The sequence below is a fragment of the Rhinolophus sinicus genome, chromosome 10, assembly GCF_057876585.1.
Source record: "Rhinolophus sinicus isolate RSI-liver-muscle chromosome 10, RSI-T2T, whole genome shotgun sequence".
NCBI classification, from domain to species: domain Eukaryota; kingdom Metazoa; phylum Chordata; class Mammalia; order Chiroptera; family Rhinolophidae; genus Rhinolophus; species Rhinolophus sinicus.
In genome coordinates, this window is record NC_142510.1 from 2,743,440 (window position 1) to 2,768,328 (window position 24,889).

Genomic DNA, 24,889 nt, shown 5'->3' on the forward strand with positions numbered 1-24,889 from the left:
AGTGGTTTCCTATATGATGTTCATGTGTATAATTAACTTCAAATACATTTTCAGGGTCAAATTAATTTGTGAGTTGAGACATGAACCATGAATTTTCATGGTTTGATTGAGGACCTGGTAAAGCCCAAGTGAAAGATTGCCATGGTTTCCCATTCGTAAATATTTTCTCCGATTTGATACAAGAAAAGTTGTTTTAAGCCTATATATTTGAACCGTCATCTAGTTCTAGCCCAATTTTTAAGAAGCTGTGATTTCTCCATAGAAAAATTGCAAAAGTGTTTCATGTTGCATCCAGAGGCCAAAGGCAAAAGCAATGCCGGGTTCTAATGTCAGAAAGAGCAAGTACCTAAGACATCTCTACTCTAGGCACAGAGTGGGGATGGCGCTTCTCTTTGGTGAAGGAGCAAATACATTAGAAAATGAGGCCGCCCTTCGACCACCTCCTCTGGGGATCTCACAGTCTGACCACCAGTCTTTCAACTCCTTAGCAAACAGATTGACCCTCACTTTCACTCTCTTCTCACATGTCCTCGCATCATAGTCTTTACAACCATCAGATCCACGTATCATGGTGGATCTGGTTTTTTATTTTACCCCACTCTTAATGAACCAAGACTTTGGAGAACGTGCTCAGAGGAAACAAGCACATCTGCTTCCCCTTCCTCCATGCCTCTCGCTGCCATCCTGGCTGAGTGCCTGTCTGAGACTCCTCTGTCCCACAGGTCCTCGTCCACCTGTCACCCACGGGAAAGATCGTCGAAGACAACATCCGTAGCCTCTTCTTTGGAGATTACTTCAAGCCAGAAAGTGACCCCAAAATCTACGATGAGATCACTGACCTGAAACAGCTGACGGTGGTCATGGAGTACTACCTGGAAGAGTTCAACAACGTCAGCAAGGCCCCCATGTCCTTGGTCATGTTCCGGTTCGCCATCGAGCACATGTCCAGAATCTGCAGGGTCCTGAAGCAGAACAAAGGCCACCTGCTCCTGGTGGGCATCGGGGGCAGTGGGCGGCAGAGCGCCAGCAAACTGGCCACGTTCATCAACTCCTACGAGCTCTACCAGATTGAGATCACCAAGAGCTACTCGGCCAGCGAGTGGCGGGAGGACCTGAAGAAGGTCATGCTGCAGGTGGGCGTGGCCACCAAGAGCACCGTGTTCCTCTTCACCGACAGCCAGATCAAGGACGAGTCCTTCATCGAGGACATCAACATGCTTCTGAACACGGGCGACGTGCCCAACATCTTCCCTGCCGACGAGAAGGCCGACCTGGTGGAGAAGATGCAGACGGCAGCCAGGACCGAGGAGGGCGGGAAGATGGAAATCACGCCCCTCTCGATGTACAACTTCTTCATTGAGAGGGTGAAAAAGAACCTTCACATTGTCCTTGGTAAGAAGAAGCAAGCGCAGTGTTCCCTTTGCCTCGGGGTGTTTCAGGGTCTCCTGAGCGCCCCAAGCCAGGCCTCTTACGATGGGCTGAGGACTGATCCAGGCAGGGCACGCGCCCAGCGAGGGGTCAGTGCCTGGAATTTCTGTGGAAATGGCCAGTCTCCTGAACCACTCCTTGAAACCTGTTCCACTCTCCTCAGTCCTCTGAACTCTCCTCTGAACCCTCTCCTTCCTTTCAGTACCTTACACTGGTGGCCTCACGGAACAATACCTGGAGACCTTCTCCCTGGGGATGACATTTCCAGTCTATCCGGAAACCTAGGGGTTGTGCTGAATCTGCCCTCTCGTTACCATGTGCTGTCAGTTTCCACCTCCTGGCTCTCGCTCATATCCACCTGCTTTTCTCCCTCTTCACCACCTTCACATCGGCTGAGCCACTGTCACGTCACCCAGACCTTACCTCTGCGACCTGCTAACTATTCTATGTCCACTCTTCTCCATTCCAGACCTTTCTGTTCCTCTGAGCCAGGATGGTTTCCCCCCCCCCCCCATGTATTGCAGATAGGATAATTGTGTGTACACACAAACTTAAACACTTAAACTGCTTTCTATTAGGATAAAGACCCAAGTTCCTAACCTGTGGTTCTGTAAGGCCACCTGCCAGGCTGTCATTGTCCTCTCCACGCTCACCTCAGACCAAGCTTCCCCTACTCTCCCTGTTCCTTCGCCACGTTGACCTTCTCACATGTCTACTTGGGCGTCACGCTTTCTCTTAACTCATTGAGTCTAAATGAAACAATGAATGAAATTTAGGGCACAGAACCCCAAATCTGTGGCTGGATGGAGATGGGTCAGTAACAAGCTGATGCCCTGCCCCCTGCCCCTAGTAGCTTCTATAAGTAGCTACATATGTGGCATCTACGCCTCCCTTATGTCTAAGTGGATCACGGGGTTAAAATCACTATGGCAAAGTGACTGAAGGACCTGGAAGCAACAGTAATGGGCACGGGAGACCCACCAGAAGGCCATTGGAATACACTGAATTCCCATCAGAAAGCTTAGTGAAAATATCCCATGATTCCCCTGTGTTTCCCAGGCACTCGTCAGGACTATCTATGCCTGTTGCATGCCTGGGTGCCAGCAGGAAACATGCCCACCCCTGGCCGCCAGAATCCTTGGCAGCACCCTCCTGCTTCCATGGGCATCCTTGCCTCGGAGGCAGGGCGCTAACGCAGTCTGTTTTTCATTAGCCATGAGCCCAGTTGGGGACGCCTTTCGGAACCGTCTGCGGATGTTCCCTTCCCTGATCAATTGCTGTACAATCGATTGGTTCCAGTCCTGGCCCACGGATGCCCTGGAGCTGGTGGCTAACAAATTTCTGGAAGACGTGGAGCTTGAAGACCGTATTCGGACAGAGTAAGTGTTAGCTGCGTGTTAGTTCCCTAGCCAAAGATTCCAAATGGAAAAATCCCCATGTTGGCTCTATTCTTGTTGTTAAAAGATTTCTCAACTTAGGTATAAAAAAGTCTTTATATGTCACCTGCCTGTATCCTTAGTGCTTAGCAGAGGCCTGGTACGTAGTAGGTCCAGTTGCAGCTTACTAAATGACTGAATGGAAAATGAAGAAGGAGGCAGGGGTCAGCATGTTCCTGGCTTCAAATTCTATTTTACGAACTTGGAACTTTGTTCTGTAGGTTGGAAGCCCCTTAACTTGATCTGTAGGCTTATGAATAGATTTCAGCGGGTCACTGAATGTAAATGGGGGAAAATCACATCTTCGTTTCCACTGACATCTGACTGGTATTTTGCATTCCCTTCAGTGATGAATGTTGGCAGTAAACCCAGCAGGAACAGCAGGACCTGTGCTTGTTACCCATAGGAATCATGGTTATTTGCATAACTCATTTAGTCATTACAGATGCCTCATTATATAATTTCCTTCAAAACAGCTTTTAGACACGCTGACCAATCTTTGTATTTAATGCAGCAGTCAGCAAACTGTGACCCATCGGCCAAGTCCCAGGCACAGCCTGCTTTTGTACATAAAGTTTTATTGCAGCCATGCTCTTTTTTCGCACTATAGCATCAGAGCTGAGTGGTTGCTACAGAGACCACAGGGCCCACAAAGCGCAAACTGTTTACACGCTGGCCCTTTCCGGAAAAAAAGTTTGCTGACCCCGATTTAATGCATTGATAAAAAGCACATCCATTACTATAACACAGTTAGTTTTTAAACTATTTTGAAAACTGTTTCAGCATCATTGTTTTCCTTTGTAATCCTATATATTTTACTATATTCATTTAAAAACATTATTCTGCAAAGTCCAGAGGGTTCACCAGACTGCCAGAGATTCAGAATTCCTGCGTAAGCCCCAGTGATTCATCAAAGTGATCAGAGATGGAAATGACTTGATCAGAGATTATTCTAGTAGAAATACGTGCCTCCCCAACCCTTCTGGCGGCTCTGTCGACCTGCCTCCGAGAATGTGGGCTTCCCGCGGGTCACACTCAGTGTACCTTCTTCTCACGTCCTCACATCGGTGAGCAGAGCTGAGCTAGTCCCCTCTGGGCCTGCCTAACCCCCTTCATGCCCTCGGCAGGGTCATCTCCATGTGCAAGTATTTCCAGGAGAGTGTAAAGGAGCTGTCACGCGAGTATTACAGCACACTTCGCAGACACAATTACGTCACCCCCACCTCGTACCTCGAGTTGATTCTCACCTTCAAGACGCTCTTGCAGAGCAAGAGGCAGGAGGTGGATACGATGAGGAACCGCTACCTGACAGGCCTGCAGAAACTCAACTTCGCAGCTTCCCAGGTGAGGGCTCAGAGTAGATCAGGGACAGAGCGGCGGCAGGACTTGGCACAGGCAGCAAGCCACTTGCTCAGCATTCAAGAGGCCCCCCAAAAAGACAGCGTCTGACCCTGCCTTTGCAGACCTCACCTCACTTGCCTCCGCTGAAACCTGGCCCTATGCCATTCTGTCTTTATTCAAGATTTTGACATTTTGTTCATCATGGGTCTTTTTGCATTAATTTAGACTTAAAATATTGCACTAAAAACACTATTCATCTTGAGTACTGAGTTTTTTGGTGCCCCCTTACACTTCATGCCCAGGGGGAGTGCCTCACTGTCCCCCACACTAGCCGTGGCCCTGGCCGCTGTCAGTGGGGAATTGGGCAGAATAAGGCCGTGGTGAAGAGCAGAGTTTTGTGGAGTCAGACAAATTCTGGCCTCAGATTCTGGCTCTCCAGCTTCCCAGCTATAGAATCTTGAAGCTCTGGGGCCCTCAGTTTTCTCTTTTATTAAAAAGGTGATAACAGCCTTTGTTTCCTAGGGCTATTAGGAAGGTTCAATGAGCTGACACAAGTACAAAATGTCTGGCATATGAATTAGTAGTTCATTTGTGCTTGGAGCCACTTGACAAAGCAGTTAAAAATGAGAGCCGTGTCAGACATGAGTATTCAGCACCTGGAAAGATCTGACGCCACTGAGTGGCTTGCCGTAGGTCGACCTGGTGCTGAGGGCAGCAGACATACCAACACCGCGGCACAGAACAGGAGCCACGTCACGGTGTCCCCCGACCCCCTGCTCTTGGGCTGCTGGGTCCGACCCAGGGTCCGTCGTGTTTAGAAAGATGTTGAAAAGGGTGAGCAGACAGTGTTTCCAGGAGCAGCAGGAGGACCTTAGCCAGACGAGACCAGGACAGGACGGCGGCACTTAACATGCTTGAGCCCTCCCTGTGCCCAGCGTCATGTATAGGAAAACACTGTTATACCTCCGTGTTACACACACAAACCAAGACTCAGAAGCCAGCTGACTGGCCCGTCATCACGCAGCCCCGTGAGGAGCCCCTGCTAGTGGTGGGGCCAGAACAGAGACTCGGGTGGGCATGACTCCAGGGCCTGTGTTCCCAACCACGCCAGCATACAGTGCTTCTCTCACATGGGCTCACTGGGGGCAGTGCGTGCAAGGTCGTGAAACCCTCTTCACACAAGTATCTGAGCCGCCTGAGAAGGCAGCCAGGACCAGTGTGGAAAACCACATGGGGTAAATTCCAGCTCTTCCTCAGGAAAATCTAATAAGGTATTTAGTTGTCTGAAAATGGAGCAACTCCCCTGAGAGGTGGTGAGTTTCCCATCATTAGAGGTGTTTAAGCAGTGGCCAGAAAAATTGCTTGGCAGGAATGCTTTAGAGAGAATCAGACTGGTGGGGAAAAGTGGCCTTGAGAGTTCCTTTTGTCCCAAGTATCTCAGCCATAGATATGTTTCCTTCACAGCCTTAAAGTAGGGTTTCCCCTCTAACTTGTTGGGTTTCCCCTCTAACTTGTTGTTTGTTCTATCTCTCCCTGCCCCCAACAGTAGAAAGTGGGGTCAAGGCAGGAGGAACACCTTTTAAAAATTTTTAAGTTTACGGTTATATGTCTATGCCTAGTGCAGTGCCCAATAACTATAGTACATTGTAGGAACTCAGTTGCTACGTATTGAAAGATCAAAGAGGTAAAGTCCAGCCAACAAAAACATTCCATGTTAAAATCACTAGTATTCGCTGCATATGTCATCGGTTGGAGAAGGGTTTCGACTCAGCCGCTGCACTGCCATGGCTGAGCCTGACCCTCCCACCCCTCTCTCCGTGGCAGGTGGCGGTCATGCAAGTTGAACTGACGGCCCTCCAACCCCAGCTCATCCACACCTCCGAGGAGACTGCCAAGATGATGGTGAAAATTGAAAGGGAGACGCGAGAAGCCGATGCTAAGAAACTTCTGGTGCAGGCAGATGAAAAAGAAGCCAACGCCGCTGCTGCCATTTCTCAAGGAATCAAGGTACCAAGGGCGGGAGGGATGGGAGGCGCCAGCGTCTTGTGGGCGCGTCCGCTGTGTCTCTAGAGCCTGACAGTCCTGCAGAATGTGTGCGGGCACGCCCATCTTGCAGATGAGAAAAGAGAGGCTTGAAAAGGGGAGGCGACTAGTAAGTGATGAAACAAGTCTTCCTGACACCTGGTCCTCCTCAGGAAGCATTATTGTTTTCCAAATACTCTCCTCTACTCAGAGTCGTGGCCTACAAGGCCCAACAGGTGTAACCTCATCTCTTCCCACTTGCCCCTCATTGACTCTGCTCTGCCCCTTCCGGCCTTCCCGATGTTCCTTAAACAAACACAAGGCAAGCTCCCACCCCAGGGCCCTTGCACTGACTGTTCCCTCTGCCCAGAACGCTCTTCTTCCAGATTAGATTTCACATATCTCTTCCTCCTCCTCCACATTTTTGCTCAGATGTGCCTGGCATGTCGTAGAGGTGGAATACATATTTGTCAAATGACAGACTGTTCATCCTAGAGGACCCCATTTGAAGGTGATTCTTATACTAACAAAGAATAGTCCTGGGATGGGCTTCACCTACCCTCAGCTATTAGAAGAAAATCTGATGAACATTCCTGCGATGTCACATATTTCTCAAAGCACTTGCAATTACACACGTACGTTTGGAATCGCAGCTGCCTTGGACGTAGGAATGGCGGGTATCGGTACCTGAACGTCAGCGGCACTGAGCTTCACTACTGGGTGAAGCAACTCTCAGGGAGGCACCGCTGGTAGTCAGAGGGATTAGAACCAGGGGTCGTGGCACCTGTGTAAGGGGCTTGTCCCTGCGCGCCCATTAGCAGCCAGAACATTCTTTTGACCGTTCTTCCAACAAGAACTTGAACAGAAAGTAGGCTGCGTCTGGCTTATAGGATGGATAAATACTGGGGCACTTCCTAAAAACGGCAGGCTTCCACATTGGCTCTTCTCCAGGGAGTCCCGAGACCTGGCCTCTCCTAGATGTCCTTGGGCCCAGTCCTGGTCTCGGAGTCACACCATGAGCGCCCTGGGTAAGAGAGGCTCGCTCATGGTCCTGGTGGCACAGGCGGGAGGCCAGAGGAACTATCAAAGACGGTGGGCACCAGGCACCCAGAGCCATAACCCAGCAGGAGATCGGCCCTCCTAGAACGAGATGATGGTAATAGCGGCTACTTACTGCACCGTGTGCTTTCTCCCGTCTTCCTTCACTTAACAAGTGTTCACGGAATGCCTGTTATGTGCTGCCACTTTTCTAGGCAGTGGGAAAAGCAGACTGGACGAGACAGGCCAAATTCCTTCCCCCGTTGAGACTGTGTTCACCTCTACTTGGTCTGCATCTCCTTTTAGCATCCTAAGTGTCCTGCAAGGCAGGCAGTATCCTTCCCAGTTTATACGTGAGGAAATCCTGGTCTAAGAACGTAAATAACTTCTCCAAGGTCATAAGCTACCAGGTGACTGAATCAGCTCTCTGGTTCCAAAGCCCTTGCATTTGTCCATGATTCCAAAATTGCAAGCTGGCAGCTGCAGAACGCACGGGCTCTGTGATACACACAACATTTTTCATTAATCTTGGAATAATGACCAAGTTTGAACATCAAGAGATTTCAAGTGAAATTTCTAAAGTTTCAGCTTTCCTTAGAACAACAACAATACAAACCCAAGTGTCTGGCAACATCAGGCCTGCGTGCCTGGGTCTCACCCACTGCGTTGGCTGGACAAAGCCCCAGCCAGCCCACTTCCCTCGTGCCCATCACTGGCCTGGCTCCTGCAGGTGCATGAATTTATAGCTCCTCCCTGGTTTTCTTCGAGAATCAGGCACCTCAGGGCTCAGTATTTACCCAGTTGCCTCACCTGTAAAATGCGCATATTAAGAGGAGAACGTGTAAACTTGTACCATATGTCAAGCACACAGTCAGAGCTTAATGGCCCATGTTAGCTCTTCTCTAAAATGGATGTTCTTTACCCTATGCCAAGTGGACCTGCCTGTCTGGTAAAGGCAGGCTCTTGCCACATGTGGGCACATCCCAGCCAGGATTCTGCTCTGCATTGTCACGGGACGTTGCTGGAACAGGAGGAACGCGAGAGGCAACATGAGGCTTATAGGAGGTGACCCACCACGCCCATTCCTGGGCAATCAATGGCCAGCTCAGGTTTTGGTGTGAAGGGTGAGGTCTCGTGCTCTGCCGTCCCATCCCTGGGCTGGGAGTGACATCCTCGAGGTGAGTCAGGAGAGGAGGAAACGAACCTGGGCTCACTCCGAGTTTTCCTAAGGCTTCTGTGGGGACCAGAATCCTTTCCTGAACCTCTCGGGGTACAGTCCTTCTCCATGTGAAGACTGCTGATTTCCTCTAACCTCCTCGCACCTTTAGAAATGACATAACATGGGAGCATGCCCAGCATTGCCAGGGGAGTCCAGACTGAGATTGAGGGACGGCCGAGAAAGACTCGGGCCCCAAATGCTTGCTTCACAAGTACAACGGTCGGCTTAAATGGGTCCATTCTTTTTAAGCAGATGAATCGTTTCTTTTCCCCTAATGAGGAAAATAAATGATGCCAGAATGTCTGCAGACTTGGCTACATTTCATCAGAGGGCACTGAGATTCACATCTCTCACACAGCCCTGCTAAGCCACAGGGGTCATTTTTAATTATTATGTTTTTCATTATAGAAGCAAATGACCTAACAGTAATAACACGTATGGAAGAATTTTCAAGTCATCTTTAATACCTATTCGGTTTTTCAGTTTTCCCTCTAGTCCCAGTCTGTACATGCCATGGACCGTTTTATGTTATTGCAATCATAGTATGCTTGCTGTTTGTGTTGTGCTTTTTTTATTCCCTTAACATCCTATCACACGTTTCTCTCCAATATGTCACAGAGTGATTTTAATGACCATTTTAAGTAGGTGCTTCACCCATCAAGTAGCCATTCTCCTGTTGGGCATTGAAGCCTATTGCTTCCCACCCTGTTTGCAGTGTTTCTAGATTATAAACCAGAGTTTCTCAGCAGAACTGCATGTCACAGTCACCTTTGGAGTTTTGAGGTGCAGGTGCCCAGACCCCACCCAGGCTGGCTGACTCAGTCTGTGGGTGTGGGGCCTGACGGTGGGGCTGCTTAGGTGCCCTTAGTGACTCGGAGGCAGAGCCAGGGCTGAGAATCACTGTGACAGATGATGGTACAATTATAGCCTTTTCAAGTCACCTGGAAAACAAGCTTGCTGGAACCCAGGCCTTGCCCCTTGGGAAAGGGGCAGAGTGACCGGGCCACAGGGATGCACGAAGAGCATGTGGGCCCCTGGTCATCTGGCAGGTTCTAAGCAAGCGACACAGAACTATCTCTCCCCTCCCTCTTCCCCCCTCCCTCCTCTTTCCCTCTCTCTCTCTTTGTCTCTTGGATTTGGTAGTTGGACTACTAAGTCATCTATGAGGTCCCTTCCAGTTCTAAAAGTCTTATAATGTTAAGCTTTCTTTTTAAAAAAAATTGAGATAAACTTCACATACCATTAAGATTCATCCTCTTAAATGACACAGTTCAGTGGTTTTTAGTACGTTCACAGAGCTGTACAGCCACCAGCCTTCTCTAATTCCGGAACATTTTCATCACCCCAGAAGGAAAACCCCATGCCTCCCTCTCTCTAACCCACGGCAAACCCTACCCTACCTTCTGCCTCGATGGTTTTTCCTTCTTTGCGCCTTTCACATGAATGGAATCCTGTAGCACGTGGCATTTTCTGTCTGGCTTCTTTCACTCGGCACAATGCTTTCAAGGTTTATCTGTGTTGTGACATGAATTGGTACTTCATTCCCTTTTTGTGGCTGAATAATATTCCATTGTGTTAATTTTGTTTTTAAATGAAGGAATAATGGACACACTGTCTTCTTTGCCCAGAGCGCCCTACCCAGCTCTAATCTCTAGCCCTGTCCCTCATCCTGAAATGCCACCCTGTTCCCAAGCTTCCCCCATCCCTGACTGCACCCCTCCCCCCGGCTGAGCTGCAGTACACCCTGACCGTCACCCCATGCTGACCTCCCCCACCCTCCATGCCTTCCTCTGCCCTGGCCTTGCCTTAACCCTACTCCCACCTGTCATTCATCCTCTAACCCTCATCCTCCATCTGTCATCCTTGATCAGTAGGTGTGAAGTCACCCGCTCATAGATCTCTTGGGAATTTGTTAAAATCCAAAACTTGATTTGTTAAGATCGCAGACCAGGTGACTTCTTAAATGTCCCAGGAACCCAACTGTGGGCCCCAAAGGACCATGTGCACCGCCATGCACTCGGAGCCCCAGGCAGGGCGCCTTCCTCGGGGCAGGGTCGGGCCAACACCTGTGCCCACTTCCCCGGCTTTCTCCAGGAGCAGAACTTCCTCCCCCCACCGTGCCCTTTTGTCCCTGTGCTGCCCGCAGGATGAATGTGAGGGGGACCTGGCAGAGGCGATGCCAGCCCTGGAAGCTGCTCTCGCTGCACTCGACACCCTGAACCCATCTGACATCTCGCTGGTGAAGTCAATGCAGAATCCCCCAGGCCCTGTGAAGCTGGTCATGGAGAGTATCTGTGTCATGAAAGGGCTGAGGCCAGAGAGGAAGCCGGACCCCAGTGGCAGCGGTAACCCCCTCCAGCACCCCACCCCACCCCACCCCAGGCCCCTGCGCAGTGTGCGGAGTCTTGGAGGAAAGGAGACAGGCGCCAGACATGCATATGCACCAAAGAGCTCTCTTGTGTTTCTCCACTGTCCTCTGTTCTCCCCCGCGGTCGGGGGAAATGGCAGTGTCTTAGGTGAAGCCGCGCTGAGTCAAGGCCCCTGCCTGCAAATCATTGCAGAAATGAAGGTCATGAAGAGAAAAGGACTAATGTGGTGCAAGCACACACACAGTGCTGTGTGGGTGAGAGGGAGAGAGAGAAACAGAAAGAGAGACAGACTGAAATGGAGAGAGACCCAGACATCTAAATGCTCGCGTGTGCGTGCGCACACACAGACACAAAGAGACAATAAATGGGAAGAGAGATCAGGAGGGAGAGAGATTAGGAATGAGACAGAGACAGGGAAACAGAGCGCGACGAAGGATGGGGGAGGGAGAGCCTCATGCACACGGCAGAGACAGAACGGGAGAGAGATGGAGACAGACCCAGAGACACAGGGACACACGTATAGAGCGAGTGAGAAGAAGGGAGACAGAGGCAAGAAAACAAAGACACACAGGGAGGGAGAGGTGGGGTCGGGTGGAGCGTGAGCTGGTAGAGCGGAGTTAGAGGGCAAAGGGAGGCCAACACAAACTGGAAGGGGAGGTGGGGAGACAGGGATTCTGAGACTTAGAAATGGGGAGAGAAGGATGGGGGAGGGGAGGGGGGAGGCAAGAAAGCTCCTCATATAATCGAGCCTAGACGCAGTAATAGGTGAATATTCAATCTCCTTACAATCTGAAGTGGACGTAGCGTCTTGTGTCGAGGCCCGTGTCCTAGAACCAAACAGGAATTCTGGCTTCTGCCTCCCATTGGTCAGCAGTCCCTGTTCCCTGGCCAGTTGGAGGCCAAAACCCACATAAAGAAGACAAGGAGGTGAGCGGGAATGGATAAGCAGGGAGTGGACTTCACAAGAGCATTCTTCAGGCAAGCAGCCGGGCTGTGACAGGGCGGCCTGAGCAAGGATGAGCTGGCCAGCACGTGACCCGGGGCACAGCCGAGAGTCACCTGGGAGCATGAGGGATACGGCGCCAGGTGCTGGATCCTAGAAATCCCTAACCCCTTGGCCTGGGGGTGGCCCGAGCGCTAGTATTTGTAAAGCTCCTGGGTGGGCCTAAGGGGCCGCCAGGGCCGAGAACAGCACACAAAGCCTGGCCAGGTCCCGAAAGTCAGTACTCGTCTCGGATCAGGAATGCGCAGGACACATCGTTTGCCTTTCTTACTTCACACTTAAAGCAAATGGTGTGTAATATTCACTTAACCCACAGAATTTAGCCTGTCCATTGGGATGGAGCAAAAGAACAACTGAATGAGTTTTGGGGGACCTTGAATTTAAACGAAGCTGCTCATTTTCCTGAAGGCGAACAAAAACCTTCAGGGGAAATATCTGTTTGTTGTGTTTGCATTAAGAACGGGACACATTTGCCTCGTTTTACTCACCGTGATGCCTCAAGTACCACATTTTTGGATGAGCCTGAGCGTGGCAAGTGTTTGCAGAGCCAGGAACTGCCCTGGGATGAGAGCAGGGCTCAGTCAGTCAGTCAGTCCTTCGCATGATGGGTGCTAATGAGAATGAGGGCCCTGCTTCATTCGGGGGCCACAGATGACTTTCTGTCCAGTTGCTGGCGTCTTCCCCATCCTTGCTTTCTCTCGGGCCTCACCCACTCACTCACGAGGAGGACTGGTTAGGTTCCATCTAACTTACCTCCCAGACTTGAAAAAGAATCTTCAGAATGCATGCCCACGGCTCGTCTGCCTGGTCCATCTGTGACGGGGATAAGGGGCCACATTCCTTCAATGCATATTTATTGGTAACGGAGTTACAGGCACTGAGCCAGCGGGTAGTCACCACAGCAGGAGTTCACAGCTTAGCGGGAGAGGCAGACAATGAAAAGTAAACAAAAAGGGCTCATTGCGATAAATGCTAGACAGGGAATGGGCGTTCTAGCCGCTGAGATGAAAGAAAATGTTAGGGAAGGGCTAGCGGGGCCTGCCTTAGAGAGGGACATCTGTGGAAGTAGCTTGAAAACGAGCCTGAAGTCAGGTCAGGAGCCAGCTAGACGCCACTTGGAGTCTGGGTAAGGGGCTCACGGTAGGGAAGCACTTGGGGTCATCGAGGAATTAAAAGGAGGCCCTTTGGGACTGAAGTCAGGGAGCGAGGCAGAGATGAGGGGGGTGAGGTCAGTGGGCCTCCCAGACCATGTGGAGGAACTTCGATGTTTTTATTGAGATTTTATATTTTTAGAGCAGCTTTAAGTCACATCAGAGCGATTTCCCACATCCCCCTGCCCTCCCCACATGCGCAGCCTGCCCTACGAGAGTGGGACTCTTGTGACAACTGATGAACCTGCATTAATACATCAGTGTCGCCGTACATCCACAGCTTGTATTAGCACCTGCTCTTAGTGGCGTACGTTCGCTGGGTTTGGACGAGTGTATAATGACACGTGTCCGTCATTATGGCGTCACACAGAGTCGTTTCACTGCCCTGAAAACCCTCAGCAGGAGCTTGAGTTTTTTTGCCAGATATGAAGAGTAGTCACCGCAAGTCTTTAAGTCTCAGCCAGAATGTCTTAATAACAATCTCATCTCTGTTTTGCGTCCCAAACAGGTAAAATGGTAGAAGATTATTGGGGGTTATCAAGGAAGATTCTCGGCGACCTGAAATTCTTGGAGAGCCTTAAGACGTATGACAAAGACAGCATGTCCCCAGTGGTCATGAAGCGGATCCGGGAAAGGTTCATCGATCACCCCGACTTCCAGCCAGCCGTCATTAAAAACGTGTCGTCTGCCTGCGAGGGGCTGTGCAAGTGGGTGAGGGCCATGGAGGTGTATGACCGTGTGGCCAAAGTGGTGGCCCCCAAGCGGGAGCGGCTGAAGGAGGCCGAGGGCAAGCTGGACATCCAGATGCAGAAGCTGAACCAGAAGCGAGCGGAGCTGAAGCTGGTGGAAGACCGCCTCCAGGCCCTGAACGACGACTTTGAGGAGATGAACACCAGGAAGAAGACCTTGGAGGAGAACATCACGATCTGCTCCCAGAAGCTGATCAGGGCCGAAAAACTGATCAGCGGTCTCGGGGGCGAGAAGGACAGATGGACGGAAGCTGCCCGGGCGCTGGAGGTCTGCTATACTAACCTGACGGGGGACGTGCTGGTGTCCTCGGGAACCGTGGCTTACCTGGGGGCCTTCACCGTGGATTACCGGGCCGAATGCCAAACGCAGTGGCTGGCCCAGTGCAAGGACAGGGCCATCCCCGGCTCCCACGACTTCAGTCTCAGCAGCACGTTAGGGGACCCCGTCAGGATCCGCACCTGGCAGATCGCTGGGCTGCCCGTCGATTCCTTCTCCATCGACAATGGCATCATCGTGTCCAACTCCAGACGCTGGGCCCTCATGATCGACCCTCAGGGGCAGGCCAATAAGTGGATCAAGAACATGGAGAAGGCGAACAAGCTGTCCGTCATCAAGTTCTCGGACACCAGCTACGTGAGGACGCTAGAAAACGCTCTGCAGTTTGGCACCCCCGTCTTACTGGAGAACGTTGGAGAAGAGCTGGATGCCTTCATCGAGCCCATCTTGCTCAAGTCCACATTTAAGCAGCAAGGCGTGGAGTACATGCGGCTGGGGGAAAACATCATCGAGTACTCCAAGGATTTTAAGTTGTACATCACCACCCGTCTGAGGAACCCCCATTACCTCCCCGAAGTCGCTGTAAAAGTCTGCCTCCTCAATTTCATGATCACCCCCTTGGGCCTCCAAGACCAACTGCTTGGCCTGGTGGCCGCCAAGGAGAAGCCAGAGCTGGAAGAGAAAAAGAACAAATTGATTGTGGAAAGCGCCAGGAACAAGCAGCAGCTGAAAGAGATCGAAGATAAGATCTTGGAGGTCCTCTCCCTGTCCCAGGGCAACATCCTGGAGGACGAGACCGCCATCAAAGCTCTGTCCTCCTCCAAACAGCTGTCTGAAGACATCTTGGAGAAGCAGGAGATTGCTTCGGTGACAGAAATGCAGATCGACGCGACGCGCTTGGGCTACAAGCCAGTGGCTGTCCACTCCGCCACCGTCTTCTTCTGCATCTCCGACCTGGCCCACATCGAGCCCATGTACCAGTACTCGCTGGCCTGGTTCCTGAACCTGTACGTGCTGTCTCTGGCCCACAGCCAGAAGAGCGAGCAGCTGGAGCAACGCATCCAGTACATCATCGAGCATTTCACCCTCAGCGTCTACAACAATGTCTGCCGCTCTCTGTTTGAGAAGGACAAGCTGCTTTTCTCCCTCCTGCTGACCATCGGCATCTTGAAAGAGAAGCAGCAGATGGATGAGGCCGTGTGGTACTTTCTCCTGACCGGGGGTGTGGCCCTGGACAACCCCTTCCCCAACCCGGCGCCCGACTGGCTGTCTGAGAAGGCGTGGGCCGAAGTGGTGCTCGCGTCGGCGCTGCCCCAGCTGAGAGGCCTGATGGAGCACGTGCAGCAATACCCGCACGCCTGGAAGGTCATCTACGACTCGGCCTCCCCCCACGAGGAGAAGTTCCCCGGGTCTTGGAGGTTCCTGCGGGGACTGGAGCGGATGGCCATCCTCCGATGTCTGCGGCCTGACAAGATGATTCCAGCTGTCCGCGAGTTCATTGCTGAGCACATGGGCAACCCGTACGTAGAAGCCCCGACCTTTGACCTCCAGGGCTCCTACAGTGACTCCAGCTGTTGTGCACCGCTGATTTTTGTGTTGTCTCCGGGCGCAGACCCGATGGCAGGTAAGGCAGAAGGCATGGATGGATGACAGTAGTATGGCCCTCGCAGCAGGGGTCTCCAACTCAGATGGAGGTCAAGCAGTGAACAGGCTGAGGTGGGGCTGGGGCCACTTCTCCTGCCTGAAGGGCCGGCAGCTACTCAGCTCCCACATCTGGAAGCTAGGAAGGTGCCATCTGGTAAGGGGAGCCCAGGATGGCCAGATCACCTGAGTTTTCCAGAGACAGCAAACAATGCAGAAATCACCCATTTTCACAGCCTGATAACTCATTCAAATGTTTTGTTAAAAACGTGGTGAGCTCCAACCCAGGGCTAGTGTAGCCTGCTGGCTGCTACTTTGTCACCTTTGCCTTCAACCATTTTGTCTGACTGTTGCTTCTCTCAGCTAGGCTTTTCTCTCTTCTTTTAATGTTTTGAACAATTAATACTGTGTGTAATAAAACAACGCAAATGTATAGGACTATGGCTCAACCGGGGCCATTTTGCCCCTTGAAGGGATGTTTTGCAAAGTGGGAAAACATTCTGCCCCAGCTAGGGGATGCTACTGACATCTCGTAGACAGACGCCAAGGGTGCTGCAAAACACCCCGCACTGCACAGGACGGCCCCCCACCACCAAGGATTATCCTGCCCAAACTGTCAGTAGTGCTGAGATGGAGAAATCCTTGTGCCGAGTGGAAGGTACATCTTCCTCCCAACCCTCCCAGAAGTAACCGCTATTCCCAGTTTGCGTATCTTCCCAGAAGTCGTTTGTGCCAATTGAAGGGTATGAGGTGTTGACAGGAATAGATTCGTTTTCTGTTCTGTAGGGGGGATCTCAAAGCTTTATTTTTATCTGTTGCTGAATGAAAAAAAAAAAAAAAAGATGACCAGAAATGCCAAGGGCGAGGCTGACGTTGTGTGAAAGCTGAGCGGCGTGACGAGTGCCCTGACCCATAGCCTGACCCAGATAGAAAGCCAGCACCTGCTTCTCGAAGGAAGTTGGAGGAGGGAACTGAAATGAACTGGTGCCCTTTCAGGTTCCTATACCTCAATGTTAGCGTCAAAGATCAACTCATGACTTCTTCCTGGAACCTCTGCTTTTTCCCTGTGTCCTTTTACGTGGCAGATATAAACTAGAGAAACTGGAGGGAACCAGCAAAGGTAAAGAAGAGAAGTAGGGGAAAGGTCAGATTATGGTCTGTCAGTGATGATGAGCTGAGGAGGAGGCCGGTTACATCCCGGGGTGAGCAGAGCACATTCCTGGGCCCCACGCTGCAGGCTTGACCACAGTCGGCTGGGACAACACCCCAGGATACTTCCCAGGAGCTGCGCCCTCGTTGCGCCTCACCCTGGGGGCACATACTGTCTGGTTGTCTTTCTCTTCTGATTAAGATCGATCTGTGGCTTAAGCACTGTCAACGCGACCCACGTCCGCACTCCCCCACCGCCTCCCTGAGAAAGTTTCCCATCAGCCTTGCATGTAATGGGACAGTTCTCCATCTTGGCTGCCCGTGAGGATCACCTGGGAGCTTTAAGGAAACTCTCCATGCCCAGTAAAACTAAAATCTGTGTGGGTGAGACCCAGGCATTGTGTTTGACAAAACTTTTTGGGGGATTCCAATATACGGCCCGTACTGGGAACCACTGACTCAATGGTTTCAGTGGCCTTAGAAAATCATTACCCAGGTCCATGACTTCATTGGGGGCTGCAGGATGGCAGTACTTTAATTCTCTCATTCCTTCCATACCTAGTAGCTGGACTCTTCTATAAAGAAGCAGTTTCCTCCGTCAGTTCCTCTGTTTACTCGGTTTTACTCTGAATCGTGTTCAAAAAGGACAGGCAGAGAGGATGTTTGATTCATTCTCTTCATTTACCAGCCTCCAGAGTAATGAATTGGGGCCTTAGTAACCTTCAAAGTTACTTAAGCAGTAAGGTTATTTTTGAACACATTGGATGTTTCAGATACAGTGGTGCCTTCCTCCCCTCCCATCATTGTTCTCTTTGCTGCTCAAATGATTCAGTGTCTGGCTTGTGGAGGTACCTTCACGCCTCTGTCCTTTTCGCAGAACCCCAGTTGTTTTTGATAACATTCTTCCTGTATGTGCCCCATATATTCCGGGCTCATCTTCTACAGACATTTCTCTGTTAGCCGAGACCATACCCAGGGTGCCAGGGGTGCCCGTTACCAGGGCTGAAAAATTGACTGTAGACCTGACAGTTCACGAATCCTCTTTTTAGCTGCTCTTTTAATCAGTGCTTTTGAGGTTTTATCTTCAGTGACCATGCTTTCCGTTTCTAAAAGTTTTATTTGTTTTGTTGCAAATCGATGTATTTTTCTCCATCGAACTCTAAATTTTATTATGCTTTGTGTTCCTTCTTTAATGATTTTCAGATGTGTTTCTTTTATGGTCTTTTTCAGAGGCTGTAATCATCCATTAGGGCTGCCACAACAAATACCAAAGACTGGGGGGCTTAAACAACACAAATGTATTTTCTCTCAACTCTGGAGGCTGGAAAGTCCAAAATGAAGGTGTCAGCAGGGTTGGTTTCTTCTGAGGCCTCTCTCCTTGGCTTGTTGTTGGCTGTCTTCTCCCTGTGTCATCTTGTTGCTGTGTCTTCACATGGTCTCTCTTCTCTGAGAGCCTGTGTCCTAATCTCCTCCTCTTAGAGGGACCCTAGGCAGATTGGATCAGGGCCCCTGAATGACCTCATTTTACTTTACTCGCCTCTTTAAAGACCCCATCTCCAAATACAGTCACATTCTGAAGTCCTGCGAATTAAGATGTCAGTGTCTGGACCTGGGGTGGGGTGGGGGGGACACGATTCGGCCCGTAACAGTGACCACATGTCATCCTTGGAGTATTCTCCCCATTGTCCCTACCAGCGATGGATTTGCTCTTTTGTGGGACGGTCAGGTCCTTGGGTTTTCAGTGCCCTAACAGAACAACGTTGCTCACACCCGACAGTGGGGCTCTGGGGGTGTCACCCTCTGGCTCAGTGCTGTGGGAGATTTCCAGCTTGGGAATCCCACATCCAGGGTGCATTGCAGTGTTGCACCTCTTGTGGCATTTGGTATAAGGCTTGCTGTTTTGATTCCTCACTGGAAAGTTTTTGTTCATTTTTTCCACCCGGGCTACCGGCCAGTGACCAGCTCCCACTCTGCTGCTTGAGTCAGTCGCCAGGTTTCTGGTTCTCCTAAACATGAAGGTGCAGCCCTTTGAGGATACGAATTTTGTCCAAAAGTCTCAGATCCAGCACCCTGCCTCCGTTGGGTGCAAAGTCATGTCTACCTCCCATGCCCAAACTCCAGCTGCTAGACTGGTTAAATAAATAAGGTACGGGGTTTTCAATGGTGAAATACTATGTAACCATGAAAAAGAATGAGGCCTTTACATATGTACTGATGTGGAAAAGAGCTAATGAAAAAAGCAAACTAGTATTCTACAATTCGTGTAAGTGCAATAGTATGTCTGCATTTATTGAAATGCATAAAATATGTCTGGAAGGATTCACAGACTCTAGTAACATTGGCTGCCTTGAGGGAGAGGCAGGTGAGAGAGACTAACTTGAAACTTCACTGTCCAAGCAACTGTGTTTCCCAGTGAAATAAATTTGTAAAAACCCAGTTCCTGGTGCCTTGGTTATGTGGGCTCACTGCTCTAGTTTTGAGTTTCCTCTTCATTTTTGGCACCTGGGAATTTCTCTCTTTTAAACTCTGATTTTTTTTTTCTACTTTGTGTAATTTTTTCCTTTAAATCAAGAATGTGTGTATTCAGAGCAAAAGAGGAATCATCATCTTACCTGAGAAATCTAAGCCTTCCCCAGAGATGTGCTTATTTTGTAATTAACAGAAACCAGTGAGTTTCTTTCTGAGTCCAGGATTTCATGTAAACTCTCCTGTGTTGTTGTTGTTCATATGGTCTCAGTCGGCTGACTCTCTTTCAAAAACCTCTTTTCTTCCTGGTCTCAGGACTGCTGAAGTTCGCTGATGATCTTGGCATGGGAGGGGCCAAAACACAGACCATCTCCCTCGGCCAAGGCCAAGGTCCTATTGCGGCCAAAATGATCCACACGGCCATCAAAGATGGGACGTGGGTGGTCTTACAGAACTGCCACCTGGCCACGAGCTGGATGCCCACGCTGGAGAAGATCTGTGAAGAGGTGATTGTTCCTGAGACCACCAACCTCCGATTCAGGTGAGACGCTGCCCCCCGCCCCCCACTGCCTCTCTCTGGGCCCCAACCTTGAGCTCCAGGTATCATGCTGGTGGCATGATGGGCGAGACATGATTCTACCCTTAAAAAGCAATGTTCTCACAGAAGGCAGCCCCTAGATGAACAATATTCATGTTCTAAGAAGAACCATGGAGCATAGAAAATGGAAGGGAAAGTCGGGGAAAGCCGTGGAGGACTGACTAGTGCTGGGGTTTTGCAGGATGAATAGGAGTTTGCCAGGAAGGACATTCCAATGAGAAGGGGCAGCATCTGTAAAAGCAAAGCTGCTCATTAAGGAAACACTGAGAAGTTATCCTATGACTCTGGGGTATATGTTGTGAGAACTTGTCAGGGGCAGGGGACAGGCAGTGTGTCCGGGAAGGTGGATTAAACGTCACCACATTAAAAATTATTTGTCTGTAAAAATAAAAACCTCACATGCAGTCTAGACACCATTCATTGTCCTTACTGTATCCTGTGTTTTCTTGGGCTCTGTGGACTTTTAATCAACATCATAACTAGCTATTTATTTTTTATGAACTTTAAAGCCCAGCAAGACTGGGCCTCGGTTTTTGCGTTTACAGAGTGATGAGATGAACCAGACAGACGTCACGGCCCCTTTCCACTCAAGTGTTCAGTGATTCTCTTATTCCAGGCCTAGGGTCAGCCAACAATGGCCTATGAGCCAAATCTAGCCTGCTGCCTGTTTTTGTGTAGCTTGCTAGGTAAGAACAGTTTTTACATGTTTAAATGGTTGAAAAAATCAAAAGAATAATATTTCATGACACATGAAAATTAGATGCAATTCAAATTTCAGTGTGCATAAATAAAGTTTTATTGAAATGCAGCCCTGCTCACTTCTATGTTGTCTACGGCTGCTTTCAAGCTACACCCAGTTGTGACAAGGTCCATGTGACCTGCAAAGCTAAAACATTTACTGTTTGATCCTTTACAGGAAAAGTTTGCGAACTCCTGCTCTAGGCAGCAGAGCTTGCTGGTTATTTTCATTTTAGTCATATCTTCCTGAAAATAGGAAAGTATTTGGTGTTTATTTACAAAGCCAGAAAGGTCATAGTTGATTATATTCATGTCAGACTCACGTAAGAGTGGAAGGGCAGACAGGGGGTGAGGCCCATTTGTTTCAAAATTTTATTTGGTTTGCGATGGTGAATTAATTCATTGATCATTAATGACACACTCAATGAAGAAAACATCATTCATGCCGACATTTATGGTCTTCTGTCATATGGTCCTAACCCAAAGGTCGTGAACTCAGGTGCCCACAGGAGCAGGAATGTAACATACACGCGTGAGGAAGATGAGGCACCAGAAACACTCCCCTTCTCACAGAACAGAAGCAGCCATCCAGGGTTCTCAGCCCCCGTGTTGGATGCAATATGGAGCGATGGGGACTGTAGCAAACTAGAAACATGGCCTGTACAGCAGAGCCGTGACCGCCTGACCCTAGCTGATCAGTGTCCTCGAGGAAGGCAGGCCTCTTGGGATCAGATTTTCTGATTATTTTAAAAGGAAGACGGGAATCCAGAAGCCCTAGATTTTTAGAAGTCAGCAACTACTTCTAAAACACGTTACAGCACTGCTGGTTTGCCTGGTGCAAGCTAAACATCACTCACCTGTAGCCCAAAGCCAGGCATCAGGCATCAGGCCTCTTCCCGCCCCCCTCCTCTCTCAGCCCTGGGCCCGGACACAGCAGCGTGCCCACCGGGCCTCACCACATCCCAACTTTCCCTCTTCAGGGCCTCAGACCGTGTCCTGTGTTTTTAATGACCTTCCATCCAAATCCACCTGCTGGAAACCTCTCTAATGTCTGGCCAAAAAAAGCGCCGCAAAATGAAACAAAACAGGATGCCACGGTGTGTGTGTAACTGGAGCTCGGGTAGGAAAAACAAACGAATACAAACCTCGAGGGCAGTGTGCCAAAATGTTACCAACCTGTAGGTGGTAAAACGAAGTTTTTTTCTTCTATGTATTTTACGTATGTCCCCATTTTTTCGTGGGCGTAGATACACTTTTATATTTTAAATAAAGAAACCTTCCATATTCTCAAATGCCATTTCCTCTATGCCAGAGGCCAGCAAACTTTGTGAAGAGCCGGATAGTATATGTTTTAGGCTTTGTGGGCCATGTTTTTTCAGTTGCAACTATTCAACTCTGCATGAGAGCAGCCATCAATAACATGTCGGTGAAGGGGCAGAGCCAGGTTCCAATAAAACTTTATTTACAAAAACAGGCTCTGATCATAGTTGGCAGACTTTGCTCTGCCCAACGCATGGAAACCTGTCTTCCCATGGACCCCCCACAGCCCATTATTTCCTTCCCTCCCTTCAGTCTCGATTGTATAATGCCTTGTGCTCTGTGTTGCATTCTGTGTGCTTGTCCAGCCCTGTTTCCTCCCCTAGCAGCGAGGCTGTGAGTCTCTGGACACTAGGAACAGTGCTCTGCTCGCTTCGGCCCCTCCTGGGGTGCCGGATGTAAGACTTGACCGAAACAGGTGCTCAGGAAGTCCCGTGGTGACTCGGACAGCGGCCTTGGAGGCGGGGTCCCCGAGTTCACCTCTCTGTTCAGTTGCTTCTAAGTGAAAACCCCCTTGATGTCTCCATACCCGTTTCCTCCCTGGTGACAAGGACAGCAAACCCCTCCACATAGAGTGGCTGTGAGGATGAAAGTAAATGAAGGGACATTAATCTCTCACCATGGGGTTTGCCATCTAGTAGTACTTAATGAATGGTGGCTTTAATTTTTTTCCCTGTTTTTCAATTTAACTTGTTGCGTTGCTCTAGTTAGGTCTGTTGTTCTTCCAGACTCTGGCTAACCAGCTATCCATCCGAGAAGTTTCCAGTCAGCGTCCTCCAGAATGGGATCAAAATGACCAACGAGCCCCCCAAAGGGCTCCGTGCCAACCTTTTGCGATCCTACCTCAATGACCCCATCTCGGACCCCATGTTCTTCCAAAGCTGCACAAAGGCGGTGATGTGGCAGAAGTTGCTGTTTGGCCTTTGCTTCTTCCACGCCATCGTTCAAGAGAGGAGGAACTTTGGACCCCTAGGTACGATCCCTGGGGGACCCCTGGGGACAATCACAGACGGACGCAGGTGTGTGCTCGAGTTGGTCCTCGGATGGGGTTGCCAATAAAATACGGTGTAAGTATGTTCCGTGTGACATTTGGGACATACATATACTAATCTGAAATGAAAATTTCACTGAGTGTCCTGTATTTTTATTTGATAAATCTGGCAACCCTATGAGCAGGTCAGCGTCCATGTCAGGGAAAGAGGTATTGCAGCAAAATCAGAGGTCCCCTGATCGCCGAAGTGACAATGAGAAGCTGGTAGGCCCTTCCCTTTGGCAACTTGGACTATTTCAGGCACAACAGCCATTCTCCAGGGAGTGTCAGCAGGTGATTTATAACATTCTAGGTAGCTCTCTTTTACATGTGCACAACAGTGAAAGAACTGTAGCTGGGACATTTGTCTGTGCTTCTTCTTAACAATAGAAAAATACATTTCTTTACTAACGTACCAACCATGACTTAACTTAATGCTAACCTAGTACTCTTCGTTAGAGCAGCTCCTCGAACTGCTAAAAACAGGTCCCGTATCATCGTGCTTTAAGGTTGGATTACCCGTCTCACCCACAAACTGCCTTGGATTCTGTTCAGCAGCCTTGAAATGACCCTCCTCGGTACTGTCAGCCATGCTTTTGGGTTGGAGGAGGAGGCAATTGTCCTCTTGTGGATTCTGGCATCTTCTTCCTTTCCTTCTACCTACACACTTTGGTTCCAGTTCATCCCCCAGACCGGCGGAGCCTTCCACTGCGGGGTGCAGGGACCACACAGCCAAGGCAGGCACTCGCTTTGCATCTGCCGTTCACCCACCACGTCCTCCCACCTTGCCAGGCCTCCAAAGAGCCGTGCAACAGTTTGGTTTGCAGCCAGCTGCCCTGTTGTGTTTTCTTTGCCAGAACACAAATTTTAGCACTTCGGTATCTTTTCCCTTTGAATGTGAATGTTTAGGAGGACGTGAATGTCTCCATTGACAAGCACAGGCCCCACCATCCCTTTTCTCTTTTCCAGGCCCAGCTCACACGCTTGTGTCACGGGTCCAGCCCCCCTGGGCATTTCTCATTATACCCTTGTAAATACAAGAGGGACTTCCTTCAAGGCCAGCCACCCAGTTCTCCCATGACCACGAGGAGGGGAATTCTCAAAGCTGCCTTGGTTCTGCCGCCCAGCCATACATACTGCTTTCTCGCTAGGCTTTGGTGCTGTTTTTGGAGCTCTGTGCATTGCCACAGTATTCCAGCCGGGGCGCATAATTCTCATTCCACAAATCCCAGGATGTTAACATCTTCCTTAACAAATGGGGAGCTCCATCAGGAAACTGGTTTTGGAATGGATGTTTTCTCGGGCGGAATGTCAAGGCAAATACTTGGGCTGGTGCTTGATTCATGGGGCTGAGCTTGAGCTTAACCCCTCCAGCTACATCTCCGAGTGGAAACTGAGAGCTCTCGGCCCTGAATGAAGCCTCTCATTTTTCTCTGCCTCATGCAGGTTGGAATATTCCTTATGAATTCAACGAATCCGACCTGCGGATCAGTATGCGGCAGACCCAGATGTTTCTGAACGAGTATGAGGAGGTGCCGTTCGATGCTCTGACCTACCTGACAGGTACGTGTGGGAGGGGCCCGTGCAGCTGGGAACCTCCAGTGTCAGACCCCCCCCCGCCTGCTCCTCTCCTATCTCCAGTCATTCATTTGCTCACTCATTCTTTGAGCTCTCACTAATGCTGCTCACCATGCTGGATTTTGTAAAACGTAACAACAAAATTAAGATATAATCCCTACTCTCAAAGGCTTCACAAGGAGAGAGATTTTTTAAAAAAATGACAATACAGTGATAAGTTCAACAGGAGAAACACTTATAAAGGAGAAAGGCAGCCCAATGATGAAATCTCAGGGATGGGGCAGGGGATAGCCATGGAAAACCTCGTGAAGGCATAAAGATGGGTTTTGAGGGATGAGT

The 24,889-nt window shown here is 49.9% G+C and overlaps 1 protein-coding gene across 1 annotated transcript in view; it reads left to right on the forward strand.

Annotated features, from left to right (window-relative positions):
* The window catches only part of DNAH3 (dynein axonemal heavy chain 3), a 109,079-nt gene that overhangs the window by 76,088 nt on the left and 8,102 nt on the right, over positions 1-24,889 (forward strand). Inside the window, exons 47-55 of the mRNA XM_074323111.2 lie at positions 723-1,392; positions 2,642-2,807; positions 3,992-4,208; positions 6,030-6,212; positions 10,631-10,829; positions 13,516-15,657; positions 19,605-19,830; positions 22,671-22,915; positions 24,419-24,535. Coding sequence (XP_074179212.2) covers positions 723-1,392; positions 2,642-2,807; positions 3,992-4,208; positions 6,030-6,212; positions 10,631-10,829; positions 13,516-15,657; positions 19,605-19,830; positions 22,671-22,915; positions 24,419-24,535 — 4,165 coding nt within the window. The remainder of the gene's footprint in view (positions 1-722; positions 1,393-2,641; positions 2,808-3,991; positions 4,209-6,029; positions 6,213-10,630; positions 10,830-13,515; positions 15,658-19,604; positions 19,831-22,670; positions 22,916-24,418; positions 24,536-24,889) is intronic.